General features: G+C 48.0%; 1 protein-coding gene across 2 annotated transcripts in view; it reads left to right on the forward strand.

The window, feature by feature from the left end:
- Positions 1–26,660, forward strand: part of FOXK2 (forkhead box K2) — a 66,298-nt gene that overhangs the window by 16,642 nt on the left and 22,996 nt on the right. For both annotated transcript variants that reach the window (XM_023244395.2, XR_006590036.1), the window contains exons 2-4: positions 20,190–20,384; positions 23,748–23,895; positions 26,466–26,612. In XM_023244395.2, coding sequence (XP_023100163.1) covers positions 20,190–20,384; positions 23,748–23,895; positions 26,466–26,612 — 490 coding nt within the window. The remainder of the gene's footprint in view (positions 1–20,189; positions 20,385–23,747; positions 23,896–26,465; positions 26,613–26,660) is intronic.

Below are 26,660 nucleotides of genomic sequence, written 5' to 3' on the forward strand. Positions count from 1 at the left end.
CTTCATGCAAGGCTGTGATGTGAGGGCCGAGGAGACATGGCCCCTGCCTTGGCAAAAAGCAGAAATGTTGGTGTAGTCACTGCGGTGGTCGGGGGGAGGCGAGGACCAGGAGGCTGGGGGTGGGGGGGTGGGGGACTGGCATAAGACACAGTTGAGAAAGCTGTGTGTGTGGACAGATGGGCCGGGGCCCTGAGGCTGGGGGCACCTTGCCTGTCCGGGAGTCTGTCCTTTGCCATCCAGGGAGCTCTTGTGGTGAGCAGAAGGGCGATCCTGTGACCAAATACGGGGCCTGTGCCTGAGGAGAGGCGGGCTGGAGATGGATGGCAGAGCCAGACACGGGAACTAGCAGGGGTCTAAACAGGGGGCAGGTGTTCAGAATCTTGTGCAGACCACAGGACATAGATCTTTGGGGATTGTGGAAGGGTGACCCAGTGCTTATAACTTTGCGCACCACCCCCCCCAAAAGTTGGGCGTTGCTGTCCCTCAGACGGACACATCCTGTTTCTGCAGAGAAACATGCGCATCTTGTCTTCAGATCAGGATTTGCAGCCAAAGAAATGACACCAAGACCAGGCTTTGGGGTTTTCAGAATTGTAGATGAGGGACCTATAGTGAGTTTCTCTCTCGTTCTAAAAATGCAAACTGACTGTGGCTCTTGTCTTCATGGTTTCTGAGGGCCAGCAGAGCCCTAGCCATCAGCTCTGCGTTCCAGGCAGCAGGACAAATACTTCTGTCCCAGAAGTCCCAGGTACTTCTGTGCATTTTCTTGCTGGGTGCTGGGGTTTACGGCCCTATCTGGCTGCAAGGGGGTATGAGAAGCTGTCCTGCCACCTGTAGGTGTTCTTGCAGCGAGGGAGGGGCAGGAATGCTGTGGTGGGCAGCTCGCAGAGGTGAGGGAAGTGTGGGTGCAAGACGGACTTCTAGGCTCTAGTTGGTGGTTCTCGTCGATGCTGCTGACAAGTCTGCGCACACGGGAGACAGAGCGAGCGCTAAGCCCTACTGGAGAGGACAGCGTGGGGTCTCCTGGCTTGGATCTATGCATTTTGGCTTTAGCTTTCTCTTCCCATGTTGTTCTTTTCTGGTTTTGCCCTTCATTTTTTACTGCCCCTTCTTCGTCCTTGGGCCCCTTTGACCTGAGGAGTGCTAGAATGCACGCTGGGTGCAGCAGGACAGAGACCAAGGGACAGAAGTGGTCTCAGGCGCTTCTCAGGGCCTGTGATGTCTCTCTTCCCCTCTGTGCTGTTTCTCGGTGGTATCCTAAGTCTTCTGCAGACTTGAATTTACTCTTGGCTGCGGGGGAGGGGGGAGGAGGATCTAGGCTTGTGCCAGGATGTCCCCCTGTTTCACAGTGTATGAAGGGGCGGAAGCACACCAGTCGGTTCTGTGTGGGCTGTGAGCCACAGCAGACAGGGCACTGCGACCAGCCGCCTCATCAGGACCACGTGAGTGTGGACGGCACCAGGTTCTTGTCAGAGGGCAGGGCGTGCCCCTTGAAGAAGTCCTGGCTGGGAGAAAACCCACACCTTACAGCCACTGTAACCTATGGGAAGAGGTTGGATTTCGTTTGGACATGTTCACTTGGAGGTGAAGGGAGAACCCTCTACCCCGCGCCCCCCCCCACCCCGTATTAAGGCGCACGTTGCTTTGGCTTTTCCAGTTTTGACATCAGCCAAAAGCACAGCATTGTGTGTGGTGAGCCCAGTAAGGGGCAGGTAGCACATGCTCCCACACCTTAAAAGTGCCCCTGCCCAGATTCCAAATTCCCATCCCTTCACACCCCATTCTCCCTTTGCTCCCTCCCTCCAGGAAGAATGGAAAGTGCAGGATTGTGTCTGCCTCACACCCCCTTGCTGGCTTCATCACTGTCATCATGGTGACATGTTGGCCCTGCTTCTCGCTGGCTAGAATTAAAAAATACCCATACACTCATACACCCATACTTGGACCTCCCCCGCTTCAGAGACTGGTTAACCAGGGTAGGGGGCCATGGGGCATGTGTGCATTTTGAAAAAAACTCTCCAGCAGCTTCTGGCAGGCACTTAAAGTTAGAAAGCACTGTTTGGCGAAAAGAATTTAAAACTTAGCAGCTGGTTGCAGAGGGTTTTTCTGCCGGAGTGCATCAGACTAGTCTGGCACTTGGTTGAGAGTCGATCACCAGCTGCTTGATTGGTACTGTGGGCTAGGGTTTGGGTACCTGGTTAGAAAGATTAGTACCAGGGGGTGCCTGGGTGGCTCAGTCAGTTAAGCATCTGACTTCTGCTCAGGTCATGATCTCACAGTCCATGAGTTCGAGCCCCACATTGGGTTCTGTGCTGACAGCTCAGAGCCTGGAGCCTGCTTCGGATTCTGTGTCTCCTTCTCTCTGACCCTCCCCCGTTCACGTTTTGTCTCTCTCTTTCTCAAAAATAAACACTAAAAAAATGATAAAATAAGAAAGGTTAGTACCAAGGAGTTCCGATACTTGTTGAATTGAATTGGTATGATGCTGGTAGTCTTTCTAAAATGTTCAAATAAAATTTATTTTAAAATATCATAAATAAGTCAGAGAAAGACAGATGTCATGATTTCACTCATATGTGGAATTTGAGAAACTCAACAGATGAACATGGGGGAAGGGAAGGAAAAATAAGGTAAAAACAGGGAGGGAGGCAAACCATACAAGATTCTTAAATACAGAGAACATGCGCGTCCATGTGGCTCAGTCGGCTAAGCGTCCTACTTCAGCTCAGGTCATTCAAGCTCCGCGTCGGGCTCTGTGCTGACAGCTCAGAGCCTGGAGCCTGCTTCGGGTTCCGTGTCTCCTTCTCTCTCTGCCCCTCTCCCGCTCGCACTCTGTCTCTGTCTCTCAAAAATAAACATTAAAAAAAAATACAGAGAAGAAACTGAGTGTTGCTGGAAGTGGGGGATGGGTTAAATGGGTGATAGGCATTAAGCAGGGCATTTTGGGAGGAGCACTGGGTGTCTTATGTAAGAGGTGAATCAGTGGGTTCTGCATACACTGTATGTTAACCAACTTGAATATAAAAAAATAATTATCATAAAGTGTGAAGTAATGTAAAATAATGTTGTGATAGAATATTTGGAACTGTAAAAATGGATAAGAAAAGTTACTCATAATCCTACCATCCAGAGTAACTATTGTTAACACAAAATATGTGCATTATTCTAGAAGTTTGAATTTGTTTTTGTTTAAAAAAATTTTTTTTAATGTTTATCTTAGAGAGAACACACAAAAGAGGTGGGGGAGGAGCAGGGAGAGAAGGCGACCTGAGGATCTGAACCCTGCTCTGTGCGGACACTGGGAGAGCTCCATGTGGGCCTCAGACTCACAAAGCATGAGATCATGGCCTGAGCCGAGAGTCGAAGTCCTAGGCTTAAGTGACTGAGCCACCCAGGTGCCCCTTGAAGTTGTTTTTATTTTTTATTTAAAAAAAATTTTTTTTTAACGTTTATTTTTGAGACAGAGAGAGACAGAGCATGAATGGGGGAGGGGCAGAGAGAGAGGGAGACACAGAATTGGAAGCAGGCTCCAGGTTCTGAGCCATCAGCCCAGAGCCCGATGCGGGGCTCGAACTCACGGACCGCGAAATCGTGACCTGAGCTGAAGTTGGACGCTTAACCGACTGAGCCACCCAGGTGCCCCTTGAAGTTGTTTTTATTTTATTTTATTTTTTTTTTATTTTATTTTTTTTATTTTTTTTTTTCAACGTTTATTTATTTTTGGGACAGAGAGAGACAGAGCATGAACAGGGGAGGGGCAGAGAGAGAGGGAGACACAGAATCGGAAACAGGCTCCAGGCTCTGAGCCATCAGCCCAGAGCCTGACGCGGGGCTCGAACTCACCGACCGCGAGATCGTGACCTGGCTGAAGTCGGACGCTTAACCGACTGAGCCACCCAGGCGCCCCTTGAAGTTGTTTTTAAATGGTAGATTTAAATCCTGTTAGTGGGTAGGATGTTTATGACTTTTTCTAAGGTGTCAGTTAACCCTTTAAACATTCATTGTAATTGGCTGCGGCAGCTTCCATCTATTTGACATGTTGCGACTTACCCACCGTCTCCTGTTGTTCAGGAGATTAACTGTTTATGCTATTGTAAACAATATTGTAATTGAATTTTAAAGGATTAGATTCTTAGTGATGTTTCTGTGTCAAATGCCTATGTCCATAAATGTTCCCTGCTTTCTTTTTATTAAAAATACTAGACACGTAGTACCATTAAGTTCATTTTGCAAAAGAGAAGGTCACCCCAAGTCTGCAATTCCAGCACTTGACCTTCATTCTCCCGGGACCCTTCTTTTGTCCGTTGTCTACACGTGGGCCCCAGTGCATGTGATGGCTGCGAGGTGGCAGGCTCTGGACTGCTGCCTGGGGGCTCTTCCGTGTATCACTGGGTATAAAGTGAAAAGCAAAGTGCCCCACGCCATGTTTTGTTTGGAGTAAAGCCCCTGCCAAACTTAGAGCGCTTCTTCCAGCCAGGCCCTCCTGAGCCAGGCTCAGCACGGACGGCGTCAGGAGGGGCTCACCGCCCTCTCAGCCCAGCAGTAGTGATGAGTCTGGAGAATGTGTGTGTTCTTCATTCTTTCTTGGTTTGTTTTCTGGTGGAGAGAAAACACCAGGGAGCTTTTTTTAAACTGAGGGATGATGAGATTTCTTTTTCAAGTAGAAAACCTGATGTGGGGGTAGGAGGGAGAAATGGAAGAGTACTGAGGCTTTTACAACTGCAAAGCTAATTTTTGGATCAAATCTCTATGTTTAAGTTGGACTTATTTGAAATTACTGTATTTTAAATTTGCAACTACAACATGAACAGGTTATTGGATATAAATGTAAATGCTAATTTTAATAAACATTTTTCTAATATTTATTTTTGAGAGGGAGAGATAGAACACAAGCAGGGGAGGGGCAGAGAGAGAGGGAGACACAGAATCCGAAGCAGGATCCAGGCTCCCAGCTGTCAGCACAGAGCCTGATGCGGGGCTCAAACTCATGAACTATAAAAGATCATGACCTAAGTCGCAGTTGGACACTTAATCAACTGAGCCCCCCAGGTGCCTCTGGAGTTACTCTTTTTGAAGTAAGCCATTTTGATTGTTCCCCTAAATAAATCAGAATATTTTGGAGAAATTCTTGGATATGGCACGGTGTCAGGGCCAGCAGACAGTATACGTGCAGATCCCTGCAGCCCATGGAGCCAGAGGTGTTCCAGAATCAGAGTAGTTTGGATTTTAGAAAAGTAGTAGTGTGTGTGCTGCATATTATTTCACATTCTCAGCACCTGTAATTCAACACATTAGAATTTCTGTCATGAAATACATGAATATTGTAAGCCGGATAATTAAAGGCTATAAATAGCTCCTTCTCAGTTTGGGTCAGAATTGGCCGCCAAACAATTTCAAGTCAGGGATTTTGGAGCTGTTTGTTTTTTTAGAATTTGTGAACAAGGGACTGTGGACTTGTGTAGGGCATAGGACTGCTTGAAGGCAAGTTGTTGTGGGGTCGCGAGGAGCACGATGCTCACAGGTGGCTGTCCTCGGTGGCGTAAAGCCTTCAGCTCCAAGTCTGCAGCCCTGCTGTCTCTGTTTCAGGTGCCCTCCTTTCTTTTTTTAAAAAATTTTTTTTTCAATGTTTATTTATTTTTGGGATAGAGAGAGACAGAGCATGAATGGGGGAGGGGCAGAGAGAGAGGGAGACACAGAATCGGAAGCAGGCTCCAGGCTCCGAGCCATCAGCCCAGAGCCCGACGCGGGGCTCGAACTCCCGGACCGCGAGATCGTGACCTGGCTGAAGTCGGACGCTTAACCGACTGCGCCACCCAGGCGCCCCCAGGTGCCCTCCTTTCTTCCTGTGAGCTGGTGTGAATCATCTGGGATGGTGGATTCCCTCTGTCCTTGGTCTGCGTTGCTTGTCTGCATGGGTAGAATTCTGTCTCTGCCTCAGTCATTTCATTTGCACGTTTCTCACACCGTCCTTTACACCCTTCCTTCCTCCACATTGCTCTTGACATAGTGATTTCTCATCTGGACCTCGAGAGTAATTTGTCACCTTCCATTATTTTTGTTGTTGTTTTTGTTTTAGTATGATGCACACACAGGAAAGGACACAGATCCTACGTGTAGAGCTTAAGGACAACCTAGGGCGTAACTTGCCCCCATTTTGGGAACACTATATCATCAGTACCCGGAAGGCCCTCCCAGCAACAGAAGCACTGTCCCGAAATCTAAGCCAGAGACTGTTCTGTGGGCTTCTAAACTTCATATACGTGGAATACATGGACTTTCAGGGGCTGATGTTGGCTTTTCACTGAATAAAACGATGGTGAGGTTAGCTCATAGGTTTATACTTAGCTGTGAATCATTCATTCTCATTGCTATAAAGTATTCGGTAACGTGAGTGCCACGATTTGATGTTCTGCTATAGTAAGACAGGTAGTTTTATTTTGGTCTCATGTAATGGACAGTGTTGCTATGAGTATTTTCTGGATATTTTCTAAGTTTGAAGACTTGTTTTATTTATTTATTAAAAAAAATTTTTTTTTTTTACTGTTTATTTTTTACTTTTGAGACAGAGACAGAGCATGAACAGGGGAGGGGCAGAGAGAGAGAGGGAGACACAGAATCTGAAACAGGCTTCAGGCTCTGAGCTGTCAGCACAGAGCCCGACGCGGGGCTCGAATCCACGAACTGTGAGATCATGACCTGAGCCGAAGTCAGACGCTTAACCGACTGAGCCACCTGGGTGCCCCTGAAGACTTATTTTAAATGAACATTTGAGATTCCCGTAGCTGTGTTTTGATGAGCACGCACATTTCTGTTGGATGTGCTTGGCTCCGTGGCTCTGCTGGCTCACAGGATGTGCATATGTTCACTTTCATGGGTGCAGCCACTTTGGAAGACACTTGGTATAGTTTACACCCACTGACACCGTGTAAAGTGGCATGCAGGTGACTTCACGGCTTCGTCAAAGTTGGCATTTTCTCTTTCTCATTGTAGGTTTTCTAGTGGGTGTATGGTGGTATTTTATTGTGGCTTTAACTTGCATTTCTCTTGGTGGCAGATGATGTTGAGGATCATTTCGTGTGCTTAGTGGCCATTCAGCATAGGATTTCCAGAATGCTCTCCTGCAGGTTCAGTAGATGTACTTTTGTGTGCAGCTCGCCAGACAGGTGAGAAGTGTACAAGTTCGTGCACGGGCTCAGCATTGTGCACCTGTGTGTGGTAGAGACCGGCTCCAAGTCAGAGCCACCTGTTCAGAAGGCAGACCTTGCCATTCACTTCTGGGTTATGCTCTTGTTTTCCCATAAAGTAGAAATTAATCTTTTTGTAAAGTGCCTTAAGGATGAAATACTTTACCCCAATTTCAAACATGTGAAAACTCATCTTTTAATAAGGAACCCAGTACAGTGATCTCTCTCTCTCTCTTTTTAAAAAAATGTTTATTTATTCTTAGAGACAGAGCATGAGCAGTGGAGGGGCAGAGTGAGAGGGAGACACAGAATCTGAAGCAGGCTCCAGGCTCTGCTGTCAGTACAGAGCCTGACTCGGCCTTAACTCATGAGCCATGAGGTCATGACCTAAGCGAAAGTCAGACGCTTAACCGGCTGAGCCACCCACGTGCCCCCAGTGATCTCTCTTACTGCTATGTAATTGGCAGCCTTATTAGTGATCCAGAAAACATAAACCTAGGGAGGGGAAGATGGGTGGAGGTGGTCAGTAGGTACAGACTTCCAGTTGTAACATAAATAAGTTCTGAAGATATAGAGTATGGTGTTTATCTTTTTTAAGTGTATGTATTTATTTTGAGAGTGAGCATGTGTGTGCACTCATGAGTGGGAGAGGGGCAGAGAGAGAATCCCAAGCAGGCTCCATGCTGTCAATACAGAGCCCAGCATGGGGCTCGATCCCACAAACCGTGAGATCATGACCTGAGCCAAAATTGGATGCTTAACTGACTAAGCCATCCCGGCACCCCAGTGTTTATAGTTAACAGTGCTGTATTGTGTATGTGAAAGTTGCTAGGAGGGTAGATCTTAAACGTTCTCAACACACACACACACACACACACACACACACACACACACACACAATTGTAACTGAGGTTATGGGTGTTAACCTTATTGTGATGATCATTTTGTGGTATGTGCATAAATCATGACATCGCACATCTTAAACTTGTATCTTGTTATGTTGCAATTATATTTCAATAAAACTGGGGGAAAGCCTCAAACAATCCTAGACATTGTATTCCTTGTGTATGGAACTTCACCAATAAAACCAAAATGACATTTTTTCCAGGATGTTAGTCTCCAGAGTGGGTATGTGCACCCCAAAATCAGATCGCAATGATAATTTATACAGTTTGAGAAGAAAATATACTTGTTATTTTTCTCATCCTGTTTGCTATTTTTCTGTTTTATATAACATAAATTAATACAGTGTTGCCAGATTATTTTTTTACACAGACATTTTTGAGGTATATTTTACATAGGATTAAAAAAATCTGTTTTAAGGGTACCTTTCAAAGAGGTTTTTTTTTTTTTTTTTTTTAATGTTTATTTTTGAGAGAGGGAGGGAGACAGAGCACAAGCAGGGGAGGGGCAGAGAGAGAGGGAGACAGAATCTGAAGCAGACTCCAGGCTGTGAGCTGTCAGCACAGAGCCTGATGTGGGGATTGAACTCACAAACCACGAGATCATGACCTGAGCGGAAGTCGGATGCTTAACCCACTGAGCCACCCAGGTGCCCCGCAGAGAATTTTGACAGATATGTACGTCTGTGTAACCAAAGCTCCAGTCAAGATAGTAGAGTGTTTCTTCCCCCAAATCTTCCTGCTCCTCTTCTGCAGGCTGCCTTGTGGTCACCTTGAAAGCCCCAGGCAGTCGCTCAACTGCCTCCTTCACTTGTGGACTACTTGTATCTTTTCTAGGATTTCTCACTAATTGAATCATGCAGTGCGTCCTCTTCAGTTTAGCTTTTTTTTTCTTTTTCTTTTTCTTTCTTTCTTGCCTTTTTTTTTTTTTTTTTTTTTTTGAGAGACAGAACAAGAGAGAGAGTGAGCACAAGTGGAGAAGGGGCAGAGAGAGAGGGAGAGAATCCCATGCAGGCTCCGGGCTGTCACTGCAGAGCCTGATCCTGGGGTCGAACCCATGAACCATGAGACTATGAACTGAGCTGAAACCGAGAGTCAGACTGAGCCACCCAGGTGCCCCCAGTTTAGCTTTTTTGATTAACCTTTTTGAGGTTTATTCATGTTACTTGTTAGGGCAGTTTTTCCTCTGTGATTGTTGAGTGGTATTTGAGAAATACTTTCTTGTATGGACGCACCACCACTGTTTGATCCATTCACCAGTTGCTGGATATGTGGGAGGAATGTTATGGATCATGCTTCTGTGAACATTTGTGAACAGGTCTTCGTGTGGACACATACTCTTAACTTCTCTTGGCCAAATACTTATGGGTGGAGTGGCTTTACTGAGAAGCTGACAGACTTTCCCAAAGCTGTCCCACCATTTCACATTCCTTCCAGCAGTGTGGGAAAGTTCGTTGCTCTGTATCCTTGTCAGCACTTGGTTTTGTCATTCTTTTTATATTAACCATTCATTGGGTGTGTAGTAGTACCTCATTGTGGTTTGATTTGCATCTCGCTGGTGGCTAATGATGTTGAGCATCTTTTCATATACTTGTTAGCCATTCCTGTATTTTTTCTTTTTAAGTAAGCTCTAGGCCCAGTGTATGGCTTGAACTCACGACCCCGGGGTCAAGAGCAGTGTCCTCTGCCAGCTAGGCCAGCCAAGTGCCCCTGCAACTTCTTTATTAGAACTCTGACCATTTTTAATGGGTTGTTTGTGTTCTTAGTTTTGAGTTTTATATATCCAGAACAAGTCATTTGTGAGATACGTGTATTACAATCATTCCTCCCATTTTGTCCCTTTTTTATTTCCTGATAGCTTATTCTTCGTATATTGTACTAATCCTCTGTTGACCCCTGCTTGACTCTTCACTTAAAGATGTACAGTCAAAAATATTTGGAGGCTCCTGGTTTTCTGCATTAGCAGAAGGAATGGCTACAAACTGAGTCCAGGGAAGAAGCTCGGGCACTGCCCCAGGGTTTCTCTTAGGAGTGAAATCCGGGCAAGGTGTGTGTGTGTTGGAGGCCCTGCTCTGGCCTCAACACGAGTGTTCTTTGTGCAAATTTGGGATAGGGTAATTTTAAGAGCAGCCTCACCTGAGAGGTAAGTGCTTCTCATTGAATACCTACTGTGTGTTCAGTGCACCTGTCTGCTGCTACCATCGGGGTGACAGCCACAGTCCACCCGGCCATCGGCACCAAGAGCCGCGGAATGTGGCCTTTTAGACGAGAGAGGATTCATGGACTGACTTCTCACAACCAGCGGGAGTCTTCATTAGTCTAGAGCGTGTCCTAAATGACTGAGGGTTACATCCTGAAAGTTAAAGTAGGACTTGTCCCATGTTTTATAGGGCTGCTGGAAGCACAAAGCATCATAGTTGACCATCCCAACATCCACTGCCACCCAGACCCCCAGCCTGGCCTCAGGATCTTCAATGAACATGCTCTTCTGAGTCGGCCTTTCCCCTGACTGCAAATGGGGAGTAGGCAGAATGACAGAAAACAAACACGGTTCTTCTCCAAACCGAAGAAGAACTCAGAAGCACTGGTCAGTTACTTGTGAAGCTGCTGGTGGAAAGCCCAACGCCAGCCCCTAAGTTGGGTCAGGAATGTTTCTGGAATTGAGGCTTCCTGGTCTGTGGAAGTGCACCATTTCCTAGTTCATGTCTAGTATCTCAGGGTACAGCGCCAGCTCCATCGTCGTTGGGCTCCAGTGCAGAGTGGAAATACGGACTGAGAAGGCAGGAGAAAACCTCGTCCTCTCTTCTGTGGTTTCTCAGCCTTGTTACTTAACATCGAGCTTTCTTAGGCAGAGGGATGCTCCCTGGGGCAAGTGCAGATCCTCCTGGACACCCAAGGTGTCCCCTCCAGGCTCTGTGTGGGACAGAGGATGGTCATGGGAGAGGAGGTGCTTGTGCAGGAGAGCAAGATGTAGGTGAGCTGGGGCTCCCAAGTCTGGACCTGTGCTCTCTGGTGTCATTGGACTTTGCTTACAAAACCTATATTCAGAAATGAAATCATTGAGGATTTCAGGATGGTGGCCGGAGAGCATTAACCCTCATTTGTGGGTCCCTCTGAGCATAGCACCTGTGGGACTGTTAGCACCTGCGCCCACAGCCAGTCCTCTCCACGTGTAAGCAGTTTATTTCATAAGCTGTGCCGTTTCTAAGTCCTTGTGAAGCAAACGCGACAGTAAAGTGCTTCACTCAGAGACAGGCCCCTGCAGGCAGGCAGCTCACTGAAGCAGCAGACGTCGAGGCTGTGATTAGAAGGTTCGTGCCCAACCTAGTAAAACCTCAGATAGCATGGCCTGCTTTGATACACACCATTGCATTTCACAAGTTTTCGTGGAAAGCTAGCATTTTAGCATTTCCAGGGTAAGAAGTTCAAGCTGAGGTGATAGGTGTTGCTTGACTACTAATTGCTGAGGTGTGACAAAAGTATATAGACTCCTCGGGGGTTCCAGCTTTGTCCCCAGTGTATTTTTCATTGTCCTCGACTGTATCAAACTTGGTCACAGTTTCTACTTGTAACTTGTGCACTTGAAGTAGGCACTGCTTCCTCGGAGGGGCAGTGCGGCCCTTCCCTGAGCTGGCGCGTGGCAGGGCGAGGGGCACAGGAGTGCCTGTCAGGCTGCGGGCCATTTCAGACTGATGGTGGAGGCAGCCTTGGGCTCCTGGCTCAGGGTGGCCTGTGAGCAGGACTGACTGGGGGGTGGGTGTGTTGTCCTAGCGTGTGCAAAAGACATCGTGGGGTAGGGGGTGACTGGTGAGTCACTCACTGGTGATCAATTAGGGGCAACAATTCAAGAAAGATTGTGTCACAAGTTTCAATGTTTCTATCATATATTAGAGGAACCTGGTGGAAGCAAATGCTGAACTTAAAGTGGCTCCTTGGTTTCAGTCCTCCTCAGGGTTCAGAAAGACGAGGAATTTTCTTGCATTTTTGCAGAAGAGAAAAAAGAAGCATGGCTTGGGGCGCTGGGGTGGTTCAGTTGGTTAAGCGTCCGACTCTTGGTTTTGGCTGAGGTCGTGATCTCACGGTTCAGGACTTCGAGCCCCAAGTCGGGTTCCGTGCTAACAGTGCAGACAGTCTGCTTGGGACTCTTTCTCTCCCTTTCCCTCTGCACCCCCCCCCCCCCCCCCCGCTCTTTCTGTCTCTCTCTCTCTTAAAAATAAATAAACTTTAAAAAGCAGGCTTGCTGTCAGGACTCAGTTGGGACTGGAACACATTTTTAAACTCTCATGTTAATGTTAGAAGGAATGCTTGGTTGAGTCCCGAACATTCTCTTTTGCCAGACGTGCTGGCTGAGTTTCTCAGGTTCCTTCTCTTCTATGATGTGCCACATGTACCCTCTCTGCGCTGAGGACACTGAGGCGTGTCTCCATCCATGCTTCGCTAAAGGGCTAGGGGACATCCCCCTGGGGTGGTGGCTGAGGGACACCTCACGTGTCATGTGTCCACTTAACCTGTTCCCCACCCCTGCCCCCCATCCACCTGCATCTCGGTAACTGTTACCGCCGTCCCCTCAGCCCACACTTAGCACTGTGTCTACAGGCTGTTTATTTCTGTCTCAGAATCCAGGCCCCCTCCGTCCTCACTGTCCCCGAGGTGCCAGTGCTACACGCCCTGGGCTCCTGAGGAGCGTCCTCGCTGCTTCCCACTCTTTCCTCTTTCCCACTCATTCCCACTCTTTCCTCCCAGTCTACTCTTTGGTGTCACTGTCTACACGTTTCCTCAAATGCGGAGGATGCTGCTGCCCTCCGTGTTCTTGGTGGCGCTTGCTGCTTATCCCAAATCATTGATGGCCTCGGAGCACTGTCCACCCTGTGAAACACAGTTTTATTAACACAGCCTTTTCCTTTGCCAACCGTGAGGTTAAATTATCAGATCTTCTCCTTCACGTTAGATCTGTCAGTTGTCATAGGTGAGTAACTGACGTCTCATTTCTTTCCCTAGAGAACAGGTCAGCAGCTCAGCCTAGTGCTTTTGTGGGTTAGTTGCATAGGCAGAAAGATTTCAGATGATCTTCCAGGCACCCCTTGGGATTGCTGACACAGGGGAGGTGATGTCGCATAGGGGAGGTCCTTCCTGTGGTCCTCTTCTGCCCCTCGACTGCAGGTGTGGCCATGGGACCTGGCTCCTACCTTCTGTCTTTTCTCTCCGCCTTGGGACCAGCAACGTCTGAAATGGGGCCACTGCCTTTCCTTCACCTTCCCAGAGTGAAGGAAATGTAGAGCAGACCAGCTGCTGTGGAGTGGGTGAATGACAGATGCCAGATCCAGACCTTTGTTTCAAGCCACAGAGTTCTGGGGGCCACGTGTTACCACAGCAGGAGTTGCCTTGCCTGCTGGTGGGTGTTGTGCATCAGGACATTCAGTGCTATGCTGAGGGGGTGTGGTTTGGGAGATGCTGCTCTGTGAGAGTATTGCTGTGTTAAGAAGGGACAGATGTTTTTCCAAGGGGAGAAGAAATCCAGAGTACGAAGTGTGTTATCACTACAGACCACAGCTTCTTAGGTCGTAGTTTGGGAGCCCAGTGACAGGATCGTGTGTATAAGTAACATGTCACCTGTGCTGGGTGAGTGAGTGTGTGCAGGTGTCAAGATCACTGTGTGAATGTGGCCGTGATACTGTCCTGGGTACCCCCAAACTGGGGTCAGACTGCTTAGCCTGAGGCCCAGGACGAGGGTGAGGAGTCCATGAGAATTACGGTGAGGTGACATTTCATTAACTGTGTTAAGTGTCCCACCAAGTTGTGCTTGGAATTTGATGGGACTCTGAAATGTCATAGACTCCCACAGAAGAGAGATGATGATGACGGTGTGTCCCAGAGCAGGGCTCCAGGCTGTCAGTGGTGAAGGCCCGTCTGTTGTGGACGGGTGCTTCCGTGCAACACAACCACATGAGCAGCTGCGAGAGTGAGACGGTTTCTGAACATTCTCTGTGTCTGTGCTCACCTTGTCACAGCTGTCATGGATGTCCTGAACATTGTGCACAATTCTCAGCCTGGCACAGATGGCCTAGGTCACTGAGCTTTGCACTGGACATTTTGAAAGTTTCCAAAATTATTTTCCTTTTCTTTGAAATCACTTCAGACTTCATAGAAAAGCTGTAAAAATAGAACAGAGAATTTCCATTTTCCTGGAGTCCCCAAATATTAATAGTTATCACACTTTATCTCTCTCATTTTTTTCCTGAAAAAAAATTTTTTCAATATTTATTTTGAGAAACAGAGAGGGAGAGCATGATTGGGGGGAGAAGCAGAGAAGGGGGGTAGAGAGCAAGAATCCCAAGCAGGCTCTGCACTGTCAGCATGGAGCCTTGTACTGGGATCATGACCTGAGCTGAAACCCAGAGTCAGATGCTTAACCGACTAAGCCACCCAGGCGCCCCTGAAAAACATTTTTTCTTTAATTGAAATACCACTTTTTATTTTTATTTTTTTAAGTTTACTTATTTATTTGGAGGGAGGGAGGGAGGGAGGGAGGGAGGGAGAGAGAGAGAGAGAGAGAGAGAGAGAGAGAGAGAGAGAATATCCCACGTAGGCTCCATGCTGTCAGCACAGAGCCCAGTGCGGGGCTCAATCCCACAAACAACCAGATCATGACCTGAGCTGAAATCAAGAGTCAGATGCTTAACCGACTGAGCCACCCAGGTGCCCCCCCCCCCTTTTTAATGAAAAAAAAAATTTTTTTTTAGGGAAACTTAATTTTTTTAAACATTTTTATTTATTTTTGAGATGGAGCGAGCAGGCTCACAGTGGGGGAGGGGCAGATAGAGAGGGAGACAGAGGATCTGAAGCAGGCTCCAGGCTCCAGGCTGTCAGCCGAGAGCCCCATGAGAGGCTCAGACTCACAAACCATGAGATCATGACCTGAGCCAAGTCGGACGCCTAACTGACTGTGCCGCCCAGGCACCCTGAAACTTAATTTTTATCAAGGTCCTTTGCATACATGTGAAACCATCAGCTGTTGTGTTGCTGCTGTAAGTTTTGATTTGTGGTTCTCAGTTCTCAGAGGTGCTCAATACATCAGGCCGATGTCCTCTGATTTGACGTTTCTGGTTGTGTTTTTACTTAGGGATTTGTGATTCTGCTGTCTGGCTTTTCTCACTGTTCATTTCTTAATCTTTCCTTTTCCTCTATTGTCATAATTGTCAGACTCTAGCAAACAAGTTCATTATTCTTTTTTCTTTTTTGAGAGAGAGTGTATGCACATGCATGAGCAGGGGAGAGGTGTGTGGGGGGAGAGAGAGAGGGAGGGAGGGAGGGAGGGAGAGCATGAATGAATCTTAAGCAGGCTCCACGTGCAGGGCTCGATCTCACAACTGTGAGATCATGACCTGAGCCAATATCAAGAGTCAGATGCTCAACCGACTGAACCACCCAGGAGCCCCCAGATTCATATTCTTACACTGAGCTTCATTACACATCTTTTAGAATGAATTAAAGTATTTTTAAAGAACACCTCAAGTGAGGTATTGTGACATAAGTGTGAGACACGGGCATTCACACCCTTGCCCTGACCGGCAGGCACTGCAGGGAAGTGGACCAGTGTGCATGCACACATGTGATGGGCCTTCCGGCCCTGAAATTCAGGCCACTCGGTGGTGTGGAGAAGGCAGAGGCCCAAAGAGGATCCCCTCACGCGGGTTTACCTTCACCTCCGTGCTGTTCTAATGTTCTGCTGCTCTTTTTAGTTTTGTGAGGCAACTAATCAAAATAATTGTGCTGTTTTTTATTTCCAGCTTGGCAGAGTCAAGTGGTGGTCATGCATCTACCCTAAAGGGGAACAAGGATTTCAGAACTAATTGAACTCTGTAGAGAACTTGAAAACGGTTTTAGTGTATTTTGCTTTGAATGTAATCTACATAGAAAAATCAGTTATCTTGGTAACGTGGGTACCGACGTAATTACAACCCAGGTCAAGAAATAAGCTATTGTTAGCACAAAAGTATAGAAAACAGCACTGTGAACCCCCTGTCACATTATTGGCATTATGCTATTTCTGTATCTACCTACGTGGATAGCTTTTTTAATTTTAAAAAACCACTCTCTATTGAGGTATACTATTTGTACAGAAAAGCGTAAGTGTCATACGTGTATAACTTGATGAATTTCCACAAACAGGAATTCACTCAGGTAACCAGAACCCAGATTAAAAAACAGAAAGTTACCAGGATGTCTGGGTGGTTTTTAAATATGTTTCCTGGTTCATACACATATGAAGTTTGAGCTTACATGAAAACAGAGATTTCACGATTTTCACCTGTCAAGGAGGTGGGGTTGGTGGCAGCAGTGGCCAGTGGTGGCCAGGATGGAAGTCTTGCACGCCGTTGGCCAGAGGCTAGCAGCAGGTGGCCTGACAGCACCTTGCCCCGGAGACAGCCAGGGGACAGGGAATTGGCTGTTCCCAATTCCACCTTTAATTGGATACCTTGGGACTCAGACGCAAAGGAAGAATGTCCCTGAGGGGGCGGTACCCTGCCCAGAGGTAGCACTCAGCCGCTTCTATGTGCACAGATGCTGTGGGTGGGTGATGCTCCGGAAAAGTGTAAGCTGGGGCCCTATGTGGAGGGTATGGTCTTCCTTTGGGAAAAGCGGAACTAAACATGGGGAGTCGCAGATCTGCCCCGTGAGGGAGGGCACAGCTCGCCTTTCTGGAGTTCCCGTGCTGGAAGCCCGCAGGGCCGCGTTGCTTCTGCACCGCTTGGCGGCCAGGGAGGCAGGTATGCCGTTGCTCTGCTTGAGGCGGGCTTTCCGGAAGTGCTCAGGGTGGCGATGGAACAAGTGGCAGGGGGGACTACAGATACTGTCTGCGGGAGAAGGAAGTGCCCATCGCTTGAAGTGGGGCAGAAGGTAGCTTGGTTTTTTTCATCTTCATAAACATTTGAGTGTTTGACAGAAATTATCGGAATTAATCACTGAGATTCTTTAAGAGGGAGATGCTGCCATCTCTGCCCTGTGGGTGAGGAAACAGCCACAGAGGTGGCAGCCCTACAGGCCCAGAGGCCTGTGCGCCGCTTCTCACGGCCCGGCCTTCCTGCTGATGTGGGAGTGAGGAGTTGTCTGAGGCGGGGGCTCAGGTGCTGTGCGTGGGAGGAAAAAGGAGGGAAACCTATCTTTATTTTCACACTTGTCATGTGTGTTGTGCTAACAGTTTAGTGGCCACCGGGGTCATCATCACCTTTTCGAAGCCCAGAATTGATTCAGATCTCACACCAGCATTTGCAAGGTGTTCAGCTGTGGGCTTCTCACTTGCTTTATTCATCATGTCATCTGCTTGTTTTCATTACCTTTTGAGTATGTGAAACTGGGCGTTTTTTAATTCCACAGGTATGGGCTGAGGGTCTGTTTCATACAAACCGAGAACTCTTCTAGGCCCCAGGTTATAGTAGTGAACCCAGCAGGCAAGGGCTTTGCTCTCCTGGAGCTTTGCATCCTATTGAGGGTGACAACAAGCACTTGTGGGTGTAACTTAGAGTCACATGACCTTAGTGAAATGAAGAGCAGGACAGGGCCTTCCGGGGAGGCTCTCGGACAGGTGGGTGAGGTGTGGGAGGGAACCTCCCTGTAGGAAGCAAGGGCAGGAAGAGACAGGAGGCAGGGGTGATGAGGTCTGACTCAGAGTCGGGTAGGAGCCTCTGGGAAGTTGGGAGTGGAGGAAGGACGGGGAGGGAAGGGGTAGTCCCCAAGAGCAGGCAGGAGGAGGCTGACTTTCCCTCTGGCCTTTGCCATGCAGACCTTTGGGGTTTTTTAATGGTTATTTATTTTGAGAGAGAGAGAGAGATTGTGCTTGAGAGCAAGGGAGGGGCAGAGAGAGAGGATCCCAAGCAGGCTCCACGTTGTCACTGAAGAGCCAGACAAGGGGCCTGGTCCCACGAACTGTGAGCCAAAATCAAAAGTTGGATGCCTAACCACTGAGCCACTCAGGAGCCCCCCTCATGGCAGTTTTGTTTTTAAGTTTATTTCTTTTAAGTGAGTGAAGGGTGGGGGGAGGGGGAGAGAGAGAGAAAGAGAAGCCTGATGCCAGGCTTGAACTCATGAACTGTGAGATCATGACCTGAGCCAAAGTCAGACATCTGACAGAGCCACCCAGGGCCCCCCCCCCACCCCCATGGCAGTTTCAGTTTGCCTTGCCCTAATGGTTAGTGATGTTGAACATCTTTTCATGCTTATGTACCACTTATGTACCTTTAGCAAAGTGTTGTTTTGTTTTGTTTTGTTTTGCTTTAGGGTTTTTTTTTTTTTGCCCATTTCTTAGTGGATTGTTTTTCTTACTGTCACTTTTATATAGCCTTTATAGTCTGGATAGGGGTCCTATGTTGGATATGTGATTTGTAAAAGTTTTCTCTTAGAAGGTGATCAAGGCTAAGAAGTAGCCTTTTTAGTGCCTCAACAGGGTTTCTGGCAGAGCAGATGTTTTCAGTTCTGATGATGAGTGTGTTTTGAAGGTGAGAGCTGATGGCTTAGCAGGTAGACTGGGTGAATCCTGTTTCTGGCCTGAGCAACTGGGTGATGCCATTCACTGTCACGAGGAGCTCTGGGGAGAAGCTGGTGTCGGGTCTTATTAGAGATGACCAGTGTGGGTACAGAGGGGGGCATCAGGAAGGCAGTGAGAGATTAGGTCCAGAGGGCAGGAAATGTGGATTTTTGAGTCATTTGGGAGTGTGTAGAGGGGAGAGTCATGGGCCTGCATGAGCTTGTCCAGGCAGTGGATGCGGACAGAGAAGCATAGAAGCTGGACCCTGAGTTTGCGGCATTGGACATTGAGGTGTAAGGGAGGAGAGTTCAGTACGGATTGAGAAGGAGCCCTGAGAGATAGGAACAGGGAAGGTGTGGGTGCTGGGTATCAGGAAGGAGGCAGTCAGGGTCTGCGCTGCCCACTGAGGCTGCAGGACTGACTGGTGTGCCGCATGAGGGAAGTGAAGGGGCAGGGAATCCCGTGTCAGTGCATTCAGAGGAAGCCAGGCAGCAAGTGTCAAAACCCTGCCAAGTGGCGTCCTTTCTAACCCTCAACTAGAGTCTTGGGAAGTATTGCCTTGAAGACATCACCAGAAGTGGGAGGGATGTGCGCCCTTCACATTCTGGATCTTTCCTTGGCAGGCACCCAAGGAGGACAGCGGTGGGCAGAGCTGACCACCAGGATGGGTCCCCCGGGATAGACACACAGAGGTCAGCTGAGTACCATCAGCTGGATATTTGGTCATTTATATACACACAGGTCAGGTGCTGTTTAACTGGGTGTGAGATCAGACACAGACTGAGTCTGTGGAGCTATTTTTAAATTTTATTCTTTAAAGATGTTTGGCTTGCATTACTTTTTTTTTAAAATAAATATACTTGAGATATGTCAAGGAAGCTATATTAAAGGTGAACCAGAGTATTGAATTAAAAGCCTTTTCCCCCAGAATTTAATATCTCTGGCTCTTGTTTGCTCAGTGATAAAGGTGATGGGATTTTTCAAAAAGAATACTTTCTTAATTAAGAAACAGCCACAAAATTGCATTGCTTAATGATCCAGCTATATTTATGTATTTATTTTATAAGTAATAATGCAGATTAAGTCACATTTGAATTTTTTCCTTCTATTTGGATGGTCTAAACAACGTATTTGTTAGGGCATCTGGGTGGCTCAGTTGGTTAAGCGTCTGACTTCAGCTCAGGTCATGATGTTGCAGTTCGTGGGTTCAAGCCCCGCACTGGGCTCTCTGTTGTCAGCGCAGAGCTTGCTTGCGATTCTGTTTCCCTCTCTCTTTGCCCCTCCCCCACTCACATGCACTCTCGTTCTCTCTCTCAAAAATAAATACACATAAAAAATTTTTAAAAAAGAATGTATTTGTTTACTAGTGTTTTAAAGTCATGAAATGCCTTTTTGTGGCTTCATTAAGTGGTTTATGACACGCAGGGTGAGGTTGAAGTGGACTTTCTCAGTGGCTTCTTCACAAGATGAGGCTCCAGTGCGTTTGGGGGCACTTGGGCTCTTTGTCTTGCTTTAGGTGGGACACCGTGTCCTCTGGTCTGGCAGACAGGTGCTGACAGTTGGCTTTTTTTTTTTTTTCAGGTGCACGTTTAGGTTCCCAAGCACAAACATCAAGATCACGTTCACTGCCCTGTCCAGTGAGAAGAGGGAGAAGCAGGAGGCTCCTGAGTCCCCAGTGAAGCCCGTGCAGGCCCACATCTCGCCCCTGACCATCAACATTCCAGACACCATGGCCCACCTCATCAGCCCCCTTCCCTCCCCCACAGGAACCATCAGGTACAGCAGCTCATGTGGTGGGCAGGGGTCACAGAGGGTCGGGTTGGGGGCGCACGCATGCTGAGATGTACGTGACCATGTCCCGATTCCGTTCCTTATCTCCTGCCTTGGGACTTGCAGAAGCCGTCATAAGTCATAGTCATGGGCAGGAGCGCACAGCAGCCAGCACCCGCTCCTTCCCCAGGTGGACCCTTCACCTGCCATTCAGTTTCTGAACACCCTTTGCTCTCAGGTTCCTGCATATGAAACACAGTCCCCAAACGTTCCTGACTTTTTCACTTATACTCTCTGTATTTGAGTGTAAGTTGAGAGAATTGTGATTTGCCACGTTGGTCTAAACTCTGAGCTGTTTTCTTTTGCATTTTGAGTTCTTTTAGTTTGCTGCAACTTCATGTACATTCTGAGGATTTGTACTTTGGATTGATGAGTTTGACTGCAGTGAAGCAACAAACTTGTGTCTGTCATGATGTCCTAAGAGAGACTGGGTGCTTCAGGAAGTGGAGGTCAGCGGCTTTGGGGCACACTCTTGGTGCAGAACCCGGAACCCAGAGCACAGTGGTCAGCTCATGCTGAGCTCTCAGAGGACAGCAGCTGAGGGTCAGGTCGAGGACGGCCACGGGACCCTGCAGATGTGTGTGCTTAGAGCAGGCGAGGTCGCCTCGTGGGCTTAAAGTGCGGCTCTGCTGTGATGTTGCAGGGCTCAGCTGCGCTGGTCTCCTCGGACTCTGTTGGTGCTTAGAAGAGGGGGTGGTGTGTATTTGGGTGTCCTCTTAGCTGGGAGTGATGCTGGGTGTGGAACGAATGCCTGTACTACTCTCTGGAGTCAGGCTCCTGCTGATGAGCTCTGTCCCAGCTGGCGCTGCGTGTGGCAGAGCCCGGGAGGGCACACGGGAAACTCGTGTCCGACCTCTCAGTCAGACACTTCCGTTTCTTACCTTAAAAACGAGCATCAGCAGTGGGACTTCCAGAAGGATCTGTGTTGTGTTTATTGGTAAGTGGAGGGAGTGGCGAGTGGACTGGCTGTGGCTGCTGCCGCTCCAGCTCCAGCTCCAGCTCCAGCTCCAGCTCCAGGCTCGGCCTCCTGTGTAGCCGCTGCTGTTGGCGTCAGGCCCCTCCCTCTTCTGCCTCCTGCGGCTGCGCTGCTGAGGAAGCTGCCTTTGTCTCTCCCACTTGGTTGAATTTGTCTGCATGTGACTCCATGGACCAAATAGCCATTATGTCAGCGGAGAGCAACCACGTGGCCGGATTTCTGTTCGGAATTCACAGAGGAAGAGGAGAAAGCCCTGTTTGCCCACGTGGGATAACAACCCACAGTGGGAGCCGCAGCCTTGGAGACGGGCGCACTGACCCACTAGACGGTGGCGTGGGCACTCGGGGAAGGGGACTGTGGTTGGAGAAAAGCTCCTGACCCAGCCTTTCCTCACCTTCTCCGTCTTCATCCTGGTTTCCTTGCTCGTTCCTCCCCATGGCCGGTGCTGACCAACATAGTGCCCTTGCTGGGCAAGACAGTGGGGTGGGAGCCCAACTGTGGATGGTTTATGTGTGATGTGTGGGGCAGACTTGCCTTTTTCTTTTTCTTTTTTTTTCTTTTCCTTTTCCTTTTTTGTTTTTTTTTTTTGTTTGTTTGTTTATTTTGAGAGAGAGAGCGCATGCACACGTGTGTGCAAACAAGGGAAAAGGAGAGAACCCCAAGTAGGCTCCACGCTGTGTGGAGCCTGATGCGGGGCTTGAACCTGTGAACTGTGAGATTGCACCTTGAGCCGAAGTCAAGAGCCAGACAGACGCTCAACTGACTGAACTGCCCAGGTGCCCCCGGACTTGCCTTCTCTAAACCCAGCATCCACCCCATACAGCCTCTCACCTTCCCCACGTCAGCACTTGTTAAGTGCTAGCTGTTTTTCAACATCGTGAGGCTTAAAGTCCTTTAGTGCAGGCCTGATTTTTTTCCCGGTGCTTTAAGAGCCATTTGTGGCCTCAGCAGACACCTGTCCAGTGAGTGTGCGTGTAGGTACTCATTGTGCGTGCTCACGGTAGAGAGCCCAGTAGTGCTGCAGGGGACGCTGGCCCGGAGCGCATCACCCCCTCCCCTTCTGCTCCACGTTCAGTTCCAGGTTTTGGAGGTAACTACTGTTGCTTATGTATTTTTTCCAGAAATTTTCTATATATTTGCAGTACTTGTCTTTTTTCCCCCAAATGCAACTAATCCCTAACCACACACTCTGGGTGTAACTTGATCAATTTCTCAGCCCGTCCTGTTTTTGGTGTCCTTCCACTGCAGCAGCTCATTCGTTGTAAAGTACGGGCCTGAGTGGAATGGGGGCAGGAGCTCAAATGTGCAGCTTGGTGAATGACCACAGTCGAGTGGGAATGGCCTCTCGTCATTACACAGATGAGGAAGCAGCACCCCAGCCCTGCCGTGTGAAAAAAAGGCACCCATGTTTAAACATGGGTTCCTGAGGTGCCTGGCTGGCTCAGTTGGTAGACTGTGTAACTCTTGATCTTGGAGTTGTGAGTTCGAGCCCCGTGTTGGGGCTAGAGTTAACTTTAAATATAAATGAAGAGGCGCCTGAATGGCTCAGTTGAGTGTCCCAACTTCAGCTCGGGTCATGATCTCGCAGTTCATGGGTTGGAGCTCCATAGTGGGCTCTGTGCTGATAGCCAGGAGCCTGGAGCCTGCTTCCGATTCTGTGTCTCGCTCTCTGTGCCCCTCTCCTGCCGTGCTCTCTCAAAACTAAATAAATGTTTAAATTTTTTTTTAATAATAAAAAATAAAATAAGTAAATAAATAATTTTTTTATTGGGTTCCTGTTGGGGGGGGGGTTGCTGTGTCCTAACTGACCTGACGCACGTGCTCCGGGGCCTGATGCCATCTGCATCTGTGTCCATGGCCTCATCCTCTTTCTGTGTTCCCTCTTCTTGGCCCGGCTGCCTTTCTCTTTCTCTGGATTCTCCCTGACCTTTCTGGTGTAGCTGGAGGCCATGTCCTAGGTGGGAAGGGAGTGAGCAGAGCCTGTGCTCTGTGTCCCTTTGCGAGCCATTACATATGCCTCCGGGTCCTTGGTAAGTTCCAGAACCATCCTGAGCCTCCGTTTCCTCAGTGGTGAAACAGGTGGACCACCACCTCCTTTGATAGTTTGTTTTGTGATTATGGAAGAGAACACATGTGGAAGCAGATATCTGATTTCCACGTTTCCTGGAGTGATCTTAAATTTCACGGAGAATTTAGTGAGTCCATTTTCCATAGAAAATGCTGATATTCTAATTTTTAAGTTTGTTTTCATTGAAATCAGAACGAGTCTTTGAAGCACGGTGTGATGTATGTTCTGTATTAGGCTGATCGCAGCCACTTTTTCCCACCCACAGTGCTGCAAACTCCTGCCCATCCAGCCCCCGGGGAGCAGGGTCTTCGGGGTACAAAATGGGCCGTGTGATACCAGCTGACCTCAATTTAATGGCCGACAACTCCCAGCCAGAAAATGAAAAGGAAGCTTCTGGTGGAGACAGCCCAAAGGTAAATGTTTTATAGCCTTGAAACAGAACCCGGGGCCGTCACGTGACCAGCTGTCCTCCCTTTGCTGTCTGCATGTCTAGTAATGTCACTGCCAGGGCCTTGTGTGGATCCAAGTTGGTTGTGGGGTCCCTTCCTGTTGAGTAGGTTCTTGGGGTTGGGGTCTTAGAATAAATGAATTGTTTTGGTCATTCACCACTGGGTGCTCCCCAGTGTCAGCTATGGGCCCAGGTGCTGAGATCTGAACCAGTGGAGGACAAGAGAATCGCTTGGTCCTCACGCGGTGATAAGCACTGTGTCCCAGGAAACCGTTCCCAGGGTTTAGTCCTGCTGTCCCAGATGCTGAAGGTTGCACATGCACTCGTGTCTGAATGTACACGTGCACACATGTGCACAGGAACACACCCTTTTGGGACAGTGGTTGTTGAACACGCTGTGACCCTGCGTATCCCTGCATGTTTTTGTTCTTTGACCCAGTAATGCCCCTTCTAGGATTTTGTCTAAAAGGAAATGGCAAAAATCGCAAACAAAAATTTATATAACACAGAAAATTGAAAGCAGCCTGAATGCCCCCTAAGAGTGATCAAGCAAGGAAATATTATGCAGCATAGTCACTGATATGGAAGTATTGTTGGTATAATGCTCAGTGAAAAAGAATAAAGCAACGCGTAGTATTAGTTACATCTGTATAAAATGTGATGCATTTGTGCAGTAGCACACAGCACAGTCATGGAGGAGACGGCCGTAGTGGTGCACCACCGGTCTGCTGTGGCTAGGAGCCTTGCACACGGGGCGTGCCAGGCAAGGGAGGGAGGCTCAGAGGGGCACCATCAGTGGGGTTCCATGTTGATACAGTTGCCTGTTTAAAATCAGGCAAAACTAAATTGTTTCAAGGTGCGTTCTTAGATGCTAAAACGTTGACAGCAAGATTGTCATTATGACAAAATGTCAGAGGTAATGGCAGCTTCTCTGGGGGTAGAGGCTGCAGGCCCAGGGGGCATATGGAAGCTTCTGGGATGTGGGCTGTGTTCTCTCTTGACCTAGTGTTGGTCGTCCTGATGTTCACATCACAGAAATTTGTTTTCAGCTGATGAGGATGTATTATAGGCTTTGCTATCTGTGTTACATTTTTCAATAAAAAAAAAGTTTTTAGCAATGTGTAGAAAAAAGGTAACCAGGAGACACAGCCAGTGGCACAAGCCCAATGAGGAAGGCTTTGTGTTCTGAACCTGCTGCCTGGAGTAGTCTCCAGCTCCACCAGTTCGCCTGGCCCTTTCCAGAGTCTGTCCGCTCAGGGTAGTTGGGGCAGAGCCCAGCTGAAGTGTTCAGGAAATACTAGCTGTTTACGAGTGCGGCCAGTGTCTCTGCATAGAATATGTGCCCCCCACCACTATCAGGACCGATCATGGGCTGGGCAGCTGAGGCCCATGCTCCTCTCTTTGGCACGTCTACCTTCCTTCCTGTCTGTCCGTCCTCTGCTTGTCGTCTTCTCGTCCATTTGTGTTTATCCCTAAGCAATGTCTCAGTTGCTTCTTTTTAAACCTCATAAAATGAGTATCATCTTGACTCTGACCGTGCTTTAAGGTGTGTTGTCCTGGACTTTACTGAGGTCAGGCGGCTCTTTTCTTTTCCTTATGTTTTTTGTTTTTGCCATTGGAGTTTCTCTTTATGTGGTTTTAATATTCTTTTTTTACACTGCTTGTGCATTTTTCCATTTGTTTCCTCTAAATTTTCCAAATGCTTCTCAGTCAATTTATGTTACTTTCATAGTAAGGAAAACTAAGCATTTTCACAGGAACACTTAAAAGCACAAACAATCCTAGGGGCACTTGGGTGGCTTGGTTGGGTGTCTGACTTTGGCTCTGGTCTTGATCTCACAGTTCGTGGGTTCAAGCCCCACGTTGGGCTCTGTGTTGACAGCTTAGAGCCTGGAGCCTGCTTTGGATTCTGTGTCTCCTTCTCTCTCTGCCCCTCCCCTACTCACACTCTTCTCTCTGTCTCGCTCTCAAAAATAAACATTAAAAAAAAAAAAAGAGGGGCGCTTGGGTGGCCTAGTCAGTTAAGCATGCGATTTTGGCTCCAGTCATGATCTCACAGTTTATGGGTTCAAGGCCTGCATCAGGTTTTCTGCTGTCAGCATAGAGCCCGCTTCAGATCCTCTGTCTCCTTCTCTCTCAGCCTTTCCCCCGCTCATTCTCTCTCTCCCTCTCAGAAATAAACGTTAAAAAAAATTTTTTTATTAAAAAAAATTTTTTTTAACTTATATTTTTGAGAGACACAGCAAGACAAAGCACAAGTGGGGAGAGGCAGAGAGGGAGACACAGAATCCGAAGCAGGATCCAGGCTCCCAGCTGTCAGCACAGAGCCCAACATGGGGCTCAAACCCATGGACAATGAGATCACGACCTGAGCCAAAGTCGGACACCCAGCCAACTGAGCCACCCAGGCGGCCTCCCCAAAAATTATTTTAAATAAAAGCACAAACAATGCTAAATTCTAGTAAATTTAGTAAACATTTTGATAACCTCAATAATCTCTCTCTCTCTTTTTTTTTTTTTTTAACTTAAATACAGGATGATTCAAAGCCACCTTATTCCTATGCACAATTAATTGTACAAGCAATTACAATGGCTCCTGACAAACAACTCACTCTAAATGGGATTTATACTCACATCACTAAAAATTACCCATACTACAGGACTGCGGACAAGGGCTGGCAGGTAAATCCATTTCGATTTGTTATGAAATATTTCTGTGACAAGTCAGTA

Source organism: Felis catus, chromosome E1, assembly GCF_018350175.1.
Source record: "Felis catus isolate Fca126 chromosome E1, F.catus_Fca126_mat1.0, whole genome shotgun sequence".
NCBI lineage: Eukaryota > Metazoa > Chordata > Mammalia > Carnivora > Felidae > Felis > Felis catus.